This window comes from Eucyclogobius newberryi, unplaced genomic scaffold, assembly GCF_026437365.1.
Source record: "Eucyclogobius newberryi isolate DKJ021-1_F unplaced genomic scaffold, fEucNew1.0.hap1 SCAF_2, whole genome shotgun sequence".
NCBI classification, from domain to species: Eukaryota; Metazoa; Chordata; class Actinopteri; order Gobiiformes; family Gobiidae; genus Eucyclogobius; species Eucyclogobius newberryi.
Genome location: NW_027315834.1, coordinates 7,456,208 through 7,471,635, shown reverse-complemented (window position 1 = coordinate 7,471,635; position 15,428 = coordinate 7,456,208). Strand labels below are relative to the sequence as shown.

At 39.9% G+C, this 15,428-nt stretch overlaps 1 protein-coding gene across 9 annotated transcripts in view; it reads right to left on the bottom strand.

Annotated features, from left to right (window-relative positions):
* Nucleotides 1–15,428, bottom strand: part of LOC140366986 (ELKS/Rab6-interacting/CAST family member 1-like) — a 226,652-nt gene that overhangs the window by 104,650 nt on the left and 106,574 nt on the right. For all 9 annotated transcript variants that reach the window (XM_072453259.1, XM_072453252.1, XM_072453253.1 and 6 more), the window contains 2 exons: nucleotides 10,912–11,043; nucleotides 799–959 (listed from right to left, as the gene is read on the bottom strand). In XM_072453259.1, coding sequence (XP_072309360.1) covers nucleotides 799–959; nucleotides 10,912–11,043 — 293 coding nt within the window. The remainder of the gene's footprint in view (nucleotides 1–798; nucleotides 960–10,911; nucleotides 11,044–15,428) is intronic.

The following is a 15,428-nucleotide window of genomic DNA, read 5'->3' as shown; positions in this document are numbered from 1 at the left end:
ATTCACTGTTTGTGTTACAACCATGTATTAAAATAAAATTTTTGGTTGATCAATTTTTTTTCTCCTCCATATATACCAGCCTTATTTTTTACTTTGGATACATCAAAGTAATTTGTTCCTTGACAATGGTAAACCAAAACAACCTTTACAAGTCATAGCCATACTTGCAAGTTCATGCGTTTCTTTTAAAATGTTATGTCATAATGTGGAACATTCCAGGCAAAGTCATAAAAGCTCCATGGAAACAAGACTTTAGCGGAACTTGAATCAGAAAAGTTACATAATGCAACAATAAAATAAAGCATCTAGCATACAATCTATAGTTTTCATTCCGTCATGCTCCGAGTTGCACCGAATCACCAAGACAAGTTCCTATGTTTGTGATTTTGTTCATTGACAATGGCAATAAACCTATTCTGATTCTGAGTGAGTGACAGGCGGATTTAACCAATCGCAGTAAAGTCTTAACTGAATGAATCACATCCCTTTAGTCCTATTCAGAGACTATACCTGTACTCAGCCGAACCTGTGCACTTCCGCAAAAAAAATTAGGTATTTCATTTTATAAAGTTCTAGGAAAAAAAAATGATGAAATTTCTTTACAATATTGCCCTTGTGCTTAATGCATGAAAAGGAAAAATGCAGAGAGCCTTAAAAATGATCTCACTCGCAGTCCAAGGCCAGTCTAGCGCACACATCGTAAATATACCATGGGAGATGACATACGCGGACACGAGACACGCTAACGCGATGCTAACAGAACGCTAACACCATTCTAACATAAATAACAGCTCTTACTTCATCTCTAGGACCTCCTCCAGGTGCTTCCTCCTCTCGGCCCTCAACGCGGTCAGGTGGTTTTCCTTCTCGGCCAGTGAGAGCTGAGTCGACGACAGCTTGGCTTTCATCACATCCAGTTCCTGTTTGACCTTCTCCATGGCGACCAGCAAGTCCTCCATCTTCAAAGCATACAGAAGTGCATTGTGGGACATGCCGATAAATCCTATACACGCTTGACACGTTTGTGTGTTGTTTGTACACAAAAAGGCATTGAAGTAGTGAATGTATATTTACACATGTGCTGCTTCTATTTTCTGCCTCAATGGAACATGCCAGTGTATTGAGGGTCTATTCTTAACTTAAAAGACAAAGGTGACAAGCACATACAAGATTAGTCATGTATTAAAACAATTTTAGGATTATATCATTATTTCAACTTGGAGAGACTTGCTATGAGACACTGAAAAGCGATTTTGAGTGTTCTGGCTAAGCATGTCACAATATCAAATTCGTCACAATTATTGAGATCATGATTATTATTATCACGATTATTGACACCCTGAACAAACATTGAAAGCCATAATTTTATTTCACTCACATTGTCTAAAACATAAATATATATTCCTCTAGTATGTGACCAACTTTAGGAAATTAGACTTTCAGAAAATAAATTGATAATTAAAAACACTTTAGTAGTAGTAAAATGACTTAATTTTCCTTCGTTATTACAATTATAATTATTTTGTTCTTATGATTATATTGTTACCGGTACTTAAAATTCATGATTATCGATTAACTGAATAATCTTATCAACCATTGTTCTGGCTTTTTAGGTTACTTCCAATCCAATCTCTCTGTGTGTTAGGGTTGATAAAAACAGAATATAACATGCTAAAGCAACACGTAAACTTTTAGATCTGAGACGAGTTTACTCCTGACAGTAATATTGTGCAGTACAAGAGACTGGGCAGTGAATTTTGAATGAACTGGATTGAGACAAGAGTAAGGCCAATAAAGAATTTACAGAAAGACTATTGTCAAGATTAAATCAAATAAAACGTTAATAGATATATACTCAGCTCTAGCTCTTTCGAAATCCTCTCTAGATAGAACTCTGCTCTAGCACTAGCTCATCTCTACCTACTCTCGAGCTCCAATCTAGCTCCTCTCTACCTCTACCTGCTCTTTAGCTGTAGCTCCTCTGTCCCTACTCTCTAGCTTCTCTCAAGCTCCTCTCTAGCTCTAGCTCCTCTCTAGCTTCTCCCTAGCTCTGCTCTAGCTTCTCTCAAGCTCCTCCCTAGCTCTACTCTAGCTTCTCTCGAGCTACTCTCTAGCTCCTCTCTACCTTCTCTCCAGCACTAGCTTCTCTCTAACTTCTCTCTAGCTTCTCTCGAGCTCCGCTCTAGCTCCTCTCTAGCTCCTCTCTACCTCTTCTCTAGCTCTAGCTTCTCTGTAGCTAAGCTCTCATCTGCATTGCGCTCATTGGTCAGAACTGATCACTCGGTGCATGTTTCTGTCATCTCGCGGTGGGTGGAGCTAGCCCACAGTGAGGAAGTGATGCATAATATGTTTTTCTTTTTTGGCCTCATGCGCCAATGAGCCCAGGCTCTTACTAAACCATTATCTGAGCTAATACTGATAATAATCCATCTGATATGTGGAATGTAGCGTTCATATATCCTCCATATAGTCCCTAAACAGCAAGCTAGGTATCAGCTGGAAAAAAAAAAATCCTATTGAACCATACTTGGTCTAGATAGATAAACAAAAGGAGAGTATAGGGATATCTTCACATTAAAATGACAAAATCAAACCTAGTCAATATTTGCTTACAGTTGAATAAACCTTAGGCACACATCACTTGTTCTTGTACAGTCCTATATAGTATTTATTTATTTATTATAAGAAAGAAGTTTAAGAAGTTTAATCCATATTAAAGTTTGAGGACAAGAGAGGAATGCCTTAAGATGAATGCAGGTTTGAATGTACGTGAGGTGATGGTAGGTTCAATGCAAGGCACTGCAGAATGATATTATGAGGATGAATTGTTACCTTGGACCACCTAAAGCCTTCAGAGGAGCTCTCATGCAGAGAAAAGTAACAGAGTTGCACAAAAGAGGAGTGGGAAACATGGAGCCAATGGGTGAGGAGAGATGGACAGATTTAGAAGTCAAAATACTAATAAAAAGAATGTAAGGAGGACAGAGGTGTAAATAATGAAATAATATGGGAAGAAAAGAGGAAAGAGAGTGAGTTAATGTTGCTACAGTGACAACAGACAAACTACAGCAAAAGCATGCGTAATTCCATTTTAAGACAGGTCTCAAAATATGTTTATTAGTTGGCCTTTAAAAAAAAACAAGATATTTAACCTCGAGTAAGATGACTTGAAAAATGGTGATCTATTTATGTAATAATTATATATACTAAGTACCCAAAAAACCACAATATATCTCCGTAAAAGTATAGATATGATTTTTAACCTTTGAGATCATAGATAGCGTGAGCATGTCAGTAAAGCAAGACATGGTTTTGAATGGCGAGTGGGAGAAAGGAGAACAGGGTGGGTGCACAGAAGAGAGGCCAGGATGCAGTGGGTGAAGGCAGCTGGGTGCAAGACGAGGTGAAAAGAGACAAGACAAGCCTTTCAGTCTTTGCTAGTCATCATTTCATGTTTTATTTCTATTTCGAATGTGTGACTTTCACAGCTGTATTTTCGGCTGGAGTGAGCAGGAGAGGATGGAAAAACAGAGTGCACAAACAGTTCAAACATGTGTCGGTTAATCCAGAGACAGAAAGCTGGAGAGGTCTGCACTCGTTTGGTTTGTGGAGAGAAGTGTCTCCAGGTTTCTCTCATCACCTCAGTCCTGTGGCTCGACAGAATCGGACTCATGTTTCTGAAAGATTTAGTTTATTTTCATGTGGTCGACCCAAACTCACTAGACCTGTTGGTCAGTTTGACCAACAGGGAGGAGTAATAGAAACAAATAACATCTCAAACTCATCTAGATAGCGTTTTTGTTGGAGCACTGAGTGAATTTACTTGAGGGGCTCAATACTTTGAACAGATATAAACAAATTATATTATATTTTAACTTCAATTGTATGAATTGCTATGGTCCCCACTTGACATCTATAGATACCTGAGTGTAGTAAGGAGTATAGTATTTGGGATCGCCAATAACCAACCCATTACCTGATCATCTAAAAATTATGCTTTAATTGATCAGTTTACTTTTGTAGTGCGTTCCATTTGTTCTCGGAGCTTGAATTTTCTGTGTTTCAACTTGTACATTTAGACTGGAACAGCCTTCCAACTAAAAATTCATAGCCGGATGTCCGGAAACTCAGAGAAAATTTGAAACATAAACACCTGCTTCATAAGCGATAGTGCTTGTCTTATTTTTCCTTCAGTGGCTTTCATGCATTTCTTACATGGATACAATAGCTATTTTTTATTTTATTGTTTTATTGATTGAGTCATTACTTTAATGTGCTGTTATTTTTTTTTGTCCAACTTGACAACTGGAACTTAGAACCTTGGAGAAAATGTCACTGTGAGTTTTAACCTCTGAGGACGACTGGAACGCAGCAGGGTCCAAACCTGTAGTAATTGGATTCATTTACAATATTTGACAAGCTTCTTAAAGCAATCTTATATTTTATTATATAGTGTTAGGGTTAAATAATATACTTGTCACAGTCAGTGGTGTAAGCAACGCTTGCTAGTGGCCTTCCAGACTCCTACAAATCACATTCAAACAAGCGGAGTTGGGTGAAGTGTCTTATCCAAGCAGTGCTGATCCAAGCTCTTTTGGTGCCCCAGGCAAGATTATTCCTGATGGCCCCACTTCCCTACACATTTGTAGGCATTAATCCAATAATTTAGGGTACTTGAATACAATTCTGAATTGTTATGTGTTTACTCAAACTTTATGATCATAGGCTACTGCTCTTCAATATTGCAATAAGGCAATTGTTTTTGAGAACACTTGTGGCACAGTTGAGGTTAACCTATGTTGTACACATGCTGCTGATCACTGTGTCCAAATCCTGTGTCAGAAGTTCTCAGCGGAGCCTTAGCCTCTGTTGCAGTTGCCTTTCTGTGCTCAGTCACTGGACCCCATCATTGTAATCACTGTGAGGCTAAAGCCTAAAACTTTTGTCAAGACAACTGACCTTTTTTGTGTGTTACTTCTAAAAGAATCAACAGATATGTCGAGGGAGCAGTAGCTTGAATCCTGCTCTCGACAGAAAAATCCTTTGTTTAGCGGTCAGATCCACCCATAAGTTGTGGGTTGGATTCCAGCTCATACAGGTGAATCCTGCTGTTGTGTCCTTGGGCAAGACACTTAACCCTCTTTGCCCTCAGTGTCTACGTGCACTGGTGTGTGAATGTGTGAGTGGATCCTTGGGTAGAAAAGCACTATATAAATGTGACTTTTTTATATGTTCAGATAATTGCATCACGCTTTAATGCAGTGATTAATTTATCAAATCCTGTTGTCCAGTTGTTTATACTTGTAATTCCTTGATTAAGAGGCCGGAAAAAAGTTTAATGCAGCCCATCCTTTTGGATTCCACACTGTTCCCAGAGTCTATGATTTTGCAGTGTTGCTGTAAATGATCAGGTGCACCCAGGTGCAAATCCTGAGCACAGCTTCTTCCCTCAGATCACTGTGCTGTACTACGGCCCGGGTCTGCGTCCAAGGAAACAGCCGGTTAATATCTAATGGCCAGTTTCCTGCTCTATATTCTATATCTATAAATAAAGGAATAGAGAATCCACTCAAACAACATGTGGTCTAAAGATGGTTCTATTTTCTGTCCATGTCTGTCTACTCATATATTTATCTTTAGTCTTTAGTCTTGAGTGTTGCTGATACTAGCGTACACAGTGTGTCAATTTATTATGACCTCATTAAAACAGCGCTCCATCCCTCCCACTCTCATCATTCAATAAATCACCATCTGAAAATTCCATTTGCTTTGACTTAGCCATAAAACACTAGAACATATTTATTTAGAATTTACTTGTGTATATAGAGTTTTCCAGTCAGAGGAGTTGTGTTGGCAGCGTCTGAATGTGATGTGCTGCAGAGGTGCCCTGTTTAGACAGCAGTTAGCACTTCTTCCATTTTGTGAGCAGTTTGTGAAGGTTAAATGCTGTCTTGTGTCAGACCACTGCAATTTATTACCAAGTCAACAACCATCCGAGGACAGTGCATGCGAACCTAAAAAAATCTATATATATTGTAAAATGGTCACATTTATATAGCGCTTTTCTACCATAAAAGCACTCCGTACATCAAGGACAAGTTGGGTTAAGTGTCTTGCCCAAGGACACATTGGTAGTATTCACTTGAGGCTCTACCAGAGCGGGATTTTAACCCTCGATCATTTGATCAGAAGACAAACACTCTCCCATTGAGCTACTGCCGCCCATACTGAGCTACTGCCGCCCATACTGAGCTACTGCCGCCCATACTGAGCTACTGCCGCCCATACTGAGCTACTGCCGCCCATACTGAGCTACTGCTGCGGTCAGTATTAGATCAAACCCCTGATGCCTCATGGAAGTCAGAATTGGCCCCAATATGGCGGCCCTCTTGGCGGCCAAAAAAGACAAAAATTATAAGGCGGCCCTCGATACGCTTCAGACACTGGGTTAGGGCGAAGGTTACTGTTGGGGACAAGAGAGATTATTGCCTGAGCTGTATCAGCGGGACGGTCGCCGCAATCTTGGGGCCAGTAATTTTCGTTTCGGTCGCCGCCATATTGGAATTCTGACTTTCGTGAGGCAGCTGGGGTTTGATCTAGACCTAATACTACTGCCGCCCATACTGAGCAACTGCCTGAGCTACTGCCGCGCATACTGAGCTACTGCTGCACATACTGAGCTACTGCCGCCCATACTGAGCTACTGCCGCCCATAATGAGCTACTGCCGCCCATACTGAGATAATGCTGCCCATACTGAGCTACTGCCGCACATACTGAGCAAATGCTGCCCATACTGAGCTACTGCCGCCCATACTGAGCTACTGCCGCCCATACTGAGATAATGCTGCCCATACTGAGCTACTGCCGCACATACTGAGCAAATGCTGCCCATACTGAGCTACTGCCGCCCATACTGAGATAATGCTGCCCATACTGAGCTACTGCCGCACATACTGAGATAAAGCTGCCCATACTGAGCTACTGCCGCACATACTGAGATAAAGCTGCCCATACTGAGCTACTGCCGCACATACTGAGCAAATGCTGCCCATACTGAGCTACTGCCGCCCATTGTATAGAACACATTTTAAGCATGCAAGACTGTTTGTTACTTTTAAATCAAGAATATAATTTTCTTTTGTCAGGATTAAAATCACTTCAAAACAAATCAATCCTTTGGCATCATGTTGACAACTTGTGATAAAATGTAAATATATGATTATATTTGTGTGTTAAAAGTTATCTGCATCATTAGCCTGGGGGGAGGGAAAGGCATGTATTTCTAATAACATGTGTGAAGATGTTGTAGAAGCAGCCGTGAGGAATGTTCCTCCCATCCTGGGGACCAGATGGGTAGAACATTCACCAAGGTTTTTATCTCTAAAGATAATACCAAAGAGTCGTAAAAGACAAGTGCCTTAATGTGAAGCTGACCAATGAGAAATGTGACCCGCCTCCTTTTTATGTGTGATTTTAATAAAATGACTTGTAAGAGGGAGGAACGCTGAGAGTGATTTTGGAAAGTCGTTCAGGTTGCTTACAACATCTTGACGCGGCTAAGCCTTCCTCTCCCTTGCAAGCCACACAAAAGACTGACGTTTCTGTGTCGTTTAATATTCTAAGTTGAATTATGTTCTCTGACTGTTAAGTAATAGCATTGATTCATGTGTAATTTCTTGACACAACTTGTCAATGAAACTAATTTGTATTTTCAAAATGCTTGCCTACAGCGGGCATCAGACTTAGTTTTATGCACATCAGCACTAAGACTGTCAGCGTAGTTTCACTTCAGGACGATAGTGACAGTGGGCAGAAGTGCATGTTCCATTTGCATTGAAAACAGACTGGATCATGTGTCTGCAGGAGTGTGCTGGGGGTGAGGCTCTTTAGGTTCACTTTGGGATCTGTAACGTCTCTGAAAGCCTAGGTTCCTGGGCACGATTTACCACTGCGATGAATATATGCGATGAATATATCTTCATTTCTTTTAGGCAGACAACTTTGTTTGTGAGCTGTAATGTCCCATGTGGGACGGACTAAAACACACACAGGACACCCTTCTCCAAGAAAGTAACAACCAGGACTTGTGACAATTCTAAAGATGGCTCACAGTTAGCAGCCAAAATGTGTCAAGGTAAATACATTTCACTAACAAAGGCTACTTTCACACTGCAGGTCAATTCCGGCCCATGTGTGACCTGTATCCAATTTTTTCAGGGAACAGCACACATCTGATTTGTTCAAATTCCGAATTGTATCTTTTAGAATGCAACTTCAGTCCGAACGCTCAAGTCTCCAGATCCGACCTAAAGGTCATAAATAGGCAACATTTCCAGGATAAACGTCACAATTCTGAGTCAAAGAAATGGTAGACGAAGGAGCCGAAAACTGTCAGTGGAAGAAGAAATAATTTTGTGAAATAATCAATGTGCGGGGTGACTAATCCATCCATCCATCCATCCATTTTCTACCGCTTCGGGGTCGCGGGTGACTGGAGCCTATCCCAGTGACTTCGGGCCTTAGGGGGGGTACATCCAATTCAAGCAAAATGTTTTGAGTATTTGAGGAGATTGTGAAGAAGTTGGCCGAGCAAGGGATTAAGCGCTCCTGGCTGCAATGCCAGCGGAAATAAAAGTCTTCGTGCAGAATTGAAGAAACTAAGGACATAATTATAAGGAGGTAACGTGCCTTTTTTACATCTGTAAACACAGTCGCTACGTGTAATGTTGTGTTCTTATGTGCGCATGCGGGCCACCTTGGGCTAAATTCGATTCACACTAGACACAAACAACAGTCTCATTTTTTTTGTAATGTGAACCACTTAAACCTCACCATCTCACAAATAATAAAATTTGAACAAAAATCCGTATTGGGCCTCATACCCTGCAGTGAGAACGTAGCCAAAGTGTCAGCTTAAAATAAATACTCATTAATTTAATAAACATAGAAATGTATTAGGCTGCATGGTATATATATCACAAAAGTACTGATCATTGCAATATTAGCGAACACAATAATCATTATTGCATTATTACTACATCGCAATATCACCAAGGTTCTCAATATAGCAGAAATACTGTTTAATTAAATCTTTGTTTTAAAATGAAAAAGGGAGATTTTATTTATTATTTTCCTTAAGTCCTAATATGGAACTGATTTCATCTTAGAATAGTAAATATTAAGATTTTGTTCTGACAGAGACTGACTAGTAAATTAAAGCATAGACAATTTAGTTTCAGTAGAACTGAAATGAATGTGTCAAAACGTGTACACAAATATTGCAATATCGATATCACTTCATCATTTCATATGTTATTGTGCAGCTTTGCATATGTTATAAGCTGTAAAATGTGTAATACCAATGATAAAAAAATACATTTTATATCAAGCCCTTCCCATCTAGAGTTGGGATAAATATTTTTATATCAGGTGTCCATTTGCTAATAACAGAACGACAATATGGCATAAATTTTCAACCTTTTCCTGCTCCATCATCTTTAAGTGAAGCATTTTAGCAGAACAAATCCCTCCGCCAGCCCATAGTGCATTTAATGGCTTCAATTTTGTTTAATTAAACCTGTCAGAAGCCACACTTAGTATTACTGCTTAAATTAAATGTGATAAGTCGGCCGAGGAACAGTAAACAAACTACAGTCCAAATGTCAGACAGAAAATCAATGTGATTTTTCTATCTCCTCTTGCTTTTGTCAACATTTTCTTTTAAAGATAAAGATTGTTAAAATGCAGTAATTACTGTTTGTTTATGGTGACCTACTGTAAATAAAATGTCACAAAAATAAAGCTGTACATCTATCATTAACTGTAGCATTACGTGTGTCTGTTCACTGATCCCAATACAAGCCCATGTAGATTGGCACCAATCACAATACCAGTATAGGATTGGGATATTCCTAATTAGTTTATTTATTTTATATTCAAATTCAATAGTTATGGTAATCGATCGGACAGTGTAAATAATTATGAATAAATGTGGTGCACTGGGTTTTTTTCTGGGCCTGCCACCTGCTTGTCTCCATGTTAAGGGTTTGCCCATAATGTTCCACAGTATTGCATTACCTTAACACAGTAAGAATGTAAATTCAGGAATATTCCAGCTAATAAAAAGACAAATACCAAAAACACCTGTGAGAAAGTAAATGTTGGCTAGATACGTGTGAAGTGTGTAAAAAACATCACAAGAACACTGTCAGTGTTGTCACAATACTAACATTTCAAAGTCCATTTTGATACTAATGAATAAACTTGATTTCCGATACTGATGTTAGACTGACTTTCATTATTAAACCCAGTGGTCTTATACAAGTTCTGAGTAAGCTCAAGATCATCCTAAAATCTTTTAGGAAAGGTCAAATTATCTCTTTTGATTTTTGTCATGTGATTTTTTAATCTTAAAAAAAAGAAAAAACTTGATTGAAAATAATCTATTTGTGACACTGGTATAGCATTGATTAGTATCAGATTTTCAACATACTTTTGACAAGCCAAATCTCTATAGAGACAAGCAGGCGTACACTCCAAAACAGAAGTTACGTGTATGTCAAGAATGATATGTTAAAATTGCAAAACTCACAAAATTACCACCTGACATGTCTTTTTTTGACAAGGTTTGCAGTGTATAAAGCACAACTATGCCTGAAATAGGGCTGTATTTACATGTCTAACACTAAATGAGCAGTGACTGGACTAACACCCTTGTAACCACACCTGAATGAGCTCAGCTAGCAGTGACTAAAGTTTACATTTTCACATTAAAGTAAGACTATTTTCTGTCTCTGTATTAGACTAAATGTTTGTCATGCTGAACTGACAAAGACTGAGGGAAAAGGTTCAACGTAAGGACTTAGGTGGAGCATGCAGATGAGTTTTTGGTTAATGCGAGGGGGCGTACCTGCTTTTCGGAGTGGGTTCGCGCCTGCTCCTCTTGGGCCAGAACAACCTCGCGCTCTGCAGTGATCTGGACGCTCTCCCTCAAAGCCTCCTCCAGCTCCTCGATGCGCTCCTCTCTGTGTCGGAGAGAGTCCTGCCCAACAAAACCAATTGGAATGTCAAACTGTGTAACAACTGGAGAACTGCAATTGTTGTTTGTTGGACAAAATGAGAGTGTTGATCAAGGGTGTCCAAACTACGGCACGCTTGCTTACTTTCACGGGCAGAACACGTCCCCTCTGCGGCGTTCTCCGGAGAGTGGTCAAAGACTCTTGTGTCCATGTCTCTTCCGTGAAATTTAGACCCGTAGAGCGCGGGGAAGGGGGCGCGTTCTGCCCTTAAAAGTGAGCATACCCCGGGGACGCAGATTGTCACTCACCGCTGCCTGCGGCTGGGGCTCCGGGATATAAGTCTACCGTGTTCCGCAAACGCTGTAGAATTAACATCAGTTTTATTCAGTAAACCCTTACAAATGCCATGTCGTAATGTTCAAAAATCTGACTTGTTGTGAACCGAGGAGAGAGAGTCTAGATGAAGACGCTGAAAGCCCGGATATACTTTTTTACAAGTTCAGCCTTCTTTCCGCTAATACGACGTGCTCTGCACCGTAAACATTGCTTCAACTAGTTCAGAATGGTCCTCTGCTTTATGCTGTTTCAACTTTCGCTCTTGGGACGTCATCTTTCATCAATTTGATTGAGATTAGCAGTCGTAGTCGCTGTTGTTCTGCCATTTTCCCATGTTATTTCCCTAACGGCCTGAGGAGGCTTGCATGTTCATCCGGGACTTTTGTAGTGCTCATTAATATTCTGACGTCACGCCCGCGTTGATCTATTGAAATGAAAAGCATTTTAAAACACAGCAAAAAGAGCTGATTTAAATCAAGAAATTAAAAAAGCCCATACATAGAGATATCACTCTGAACTGCTTCTTAGGTACAAAAAATGTGTGTAATATTTTTGCCTAATTTTTTGAGTTACAAGTTGAATAAATCCGGATATGAACAAATCTTTCTGTATGATCCGTCTTGTCTTGTTGAGTCCAAGATAGTGAAGTTTGGTGTGTGTAAGTGCTACTTTAAGGGCTGATCTTTATGTCTTGAGGGAGAAAAATGCCTTTGGAGAAAACAACCTTACAGTTTTACCTGTAGTGTTTTGCAAATCTTTAAATTAAGGATTTGAAGTGCACTTCTGTGATTAATTTGATAGTCTAGTTACGTTTTATACCATATTTGAACCTTAACCACTGAATTTACAGGGATCTTATGGTTTTCATTATGCTCATCAGTATAGTCATCAGGATAATAATAATAAATATAGCCGCAAGCGGCAATGATCGGCCCTCGCCACACCGCCGCCACACCGCCGCCACGCCGTAAGAGGAGGGGGCGCTAACCCGCCCCAATTGTCCTTTTATTACGCCTACTGCTGAATCTGTGACGCTGTCACATCTTCTCCCCTTTGTTTTACCATCAAAAAGCTATTTTATTTTGAATTCTTGGCAAAATGTGCGGCTTTGCCGCACAGACACCGTGACTCTTTGAATTAAAAGGTGAATAACTTTTGACGGTTCACCCCTGAAGATGAGTCTCACCAAATTTCAGGTTAATAGGGCTAACGCCCTGGGAGGAGTTTGTGAAAGTCTAAAGTGTAAACATGTTCTGGCGATTTCCCCATTGGAATAACATGGGAGGTTTTGGTCATCGCTAGGGCAAAACCATAACAATTATGACATGGGTCTCATTGACTTTTTTGATGGGGATGCCAAAATTGAGTTGTGTGTCAAATTTCATAAAATTTCGCAAAACTAAACATTTAACCTCCATATAAAATCTGTAGGGGGCGCTGTGGTGCCAAATTAATTTATTTCACTTCAAGTACGTTTAGCGCAAAGAGTTTAACAACTGATTCTAATTTGACGCAATTCGGACTTTATCGGCGCAAACGGCAGAAATGTTAAATTTGGGAGATTTCTGAAATTCTAGCTAAAGTTTGCGGCTTCGCCGCACAGAGACCGTGACAGGTATCGATGTAATTTGAATAACTTTTGATGTCCCACTCCTCAGTAGCATTTTCACCAAATTTCAGCTTTTTAGAGCCAACGCCCTGGGAGGAGTTTGTAAAAGTACGACGTTTGGAAAAACTCCCGAGTCCTGCTTAGCCATTTTTGAACCAATATGGCCGACATTTGGTTGGGTGGACGGCGTTGCCGTAATAATATTTTTTACTACTCTTGTCACCATCTACCTCTGCGCCAAATTTTATGATTCTACGATCAGATTTTTTTTGGGTCATTTCCTATCTCTCAATGCATTTTTGGTATTTTTTTTTTTTTATCTTACAAAAGAGAAATAGCCAGAATGTAGAGAGGCACGGTTTTTAGAGGTGTGCAAATTTTTGTGACTTTTCGTCAATGTTCACTGGGTGAAAAATAGGGGGGTTGGTCCCGAGAAGAAAGAAAGAAAGAAAGAAAGAAGAAAGAAAGAATAATATTCCGATGCGAAAACAATGTTTCCCATTTTTCAAATATCATAAACTATACATTTTCGGAAAGCGCTCGCGCTTTCCTACCTCATGGTGTGGGTCCCTGGTCACTGACGGGTACTTTCGTTAATTTTGAGTGGGCTCTGCCCACTTTGTGTTTTTGGCCCTCTATACAGTAATAATGTTCAATTTTTGCATTACATGCTTATATGCACGGAACATGCAAGAGATGGGGAACGTATTTGTGAGCTACTTAGGGCAAATGAGTGCTTTATATGGGGATGACAACCGCTTCGCGGTCGTCATCCCAATGTAAAGTGCATGTTTAGTGCGCACTTTTGCACGGGCTTCGCCCGTTTACAACGGTAATGTTCCATTTTCCTACTACTAATTAGTATGCACGGGGCGTGCGTGAGTGAAGGAGTGCGTTAGTGAGTGTTTGGAAGTGGGCGAGGGCTTCGCGCTCGATTTCGTGCGCACTACGTGCGCACTTTCGCAGCCGTGCTTCGCACGGCCTTACGAGATTAATAGGCCTCTCGCCAGCTTGTGGCGCTCGGGCCTAATAATAATAGTTCAAATGTTTATGTACCGAAATACAAAATTCCAAAATATGATGTTACATTTTATTTGTATGATAAAATAGGACACTATGGTTGATTTTATTGAACCTTTGGGAAATTGTATGGTCCCCTAAAAGATAAACTTATCTGGATTTGGGCAATTTATCAAAGTTACAGAGGAACCTGTCAGAAGCAGCGACGGTCAACAACAGTACAGGGCAATCTCCAGATTGTGGTCAGGGTCTTTATTCATACATTTCTCATATTTATTTCAATATTATTAAAACCATGAACAAAACATTATACCGTAAATGAGCATTTTGGATATATATGTATCTTATCTTAAGGGACAGAAGAGCGAGCATTGCACATATAAAATAGTAACTGATGCCATGTCCATAAGCCATCTAGTCAAAGGCTATTTTTCAGTCCTGATTAAAGAGCATGGATTTCAAAATGAAAGGCCTGCCACACAACTGGATTTTTCAGGATTTTTGAGAAAATGCAGACCAAGTGAGAAATGAAATCTGACAAAGCTAGCACAACTTGCTGTTTCCTGCCTAGAGTAAACTATAAGACTCACCTTGATCAGAGCATTGCATTTCTTGTCTAGATCCAAGTCAAAACTGTGTAATCATGATTTTGTAAAACATGGATCAGCAGAACGCTAACTATACAGGAAGTAGAGTGTTTACTGAAGCAGCTTCACTGATACTCGCCTTTTTTAAATTCTTCAAACTGGATTCATAATTTGTGGACTTGCGGGGTGTCATTTGGAAAGTAAAATAGGACATGGATGAGGACGCTGCAGTTTGACTTAATAGCTGAATCAAAGGTGAGTAATCATGTTTTTGCCATTCCCCTGTTTGTTGTCCTAGAGGTCTAACTCAAAAATGACCAAAAGCAAGTTTAAAGAATGCATGATATGTCCACTTTAATATAGGTTCATCTTAAAAATGCCCTTGTTCTGCTGCTTTCCTCTGAAACAGATTGAGTGCTCACTAAATGCCCGGTGGGCAGGGCTTACCACAGAATAGGATAAATATCTGAGTTCCCGGTGTTCACATACAACAGTGGAGACAATTTTGAAAGGTACCAATCCACTCCAAAGTGAATCAGTCAAAATAATGAATTTTATTTTCAAGTGCCCCATCGCTCTGTGCCACCGTAGTGTTTATTTTTCTATTTTTCTAGAACACTCGAGACTTTGACTTTGTGCTGGTAGTAGCAGGTGTCATTTGGTGGGCCACTAACAAAATCTTGCTTAAGGCCCCCATAGAGTCAACCTTGTGTAATCAGCACTCTGTTGTGTTTGATTAAGTTTACTCTCCAAACTATTCTCAATTTCCATTTTGAGTTTGATGTCGTGGGTATATTTGTAGATAGGCTGTGATTGTAGATTTGGTTGAAGGCTCAGTGATTCACAAAGACCTCAA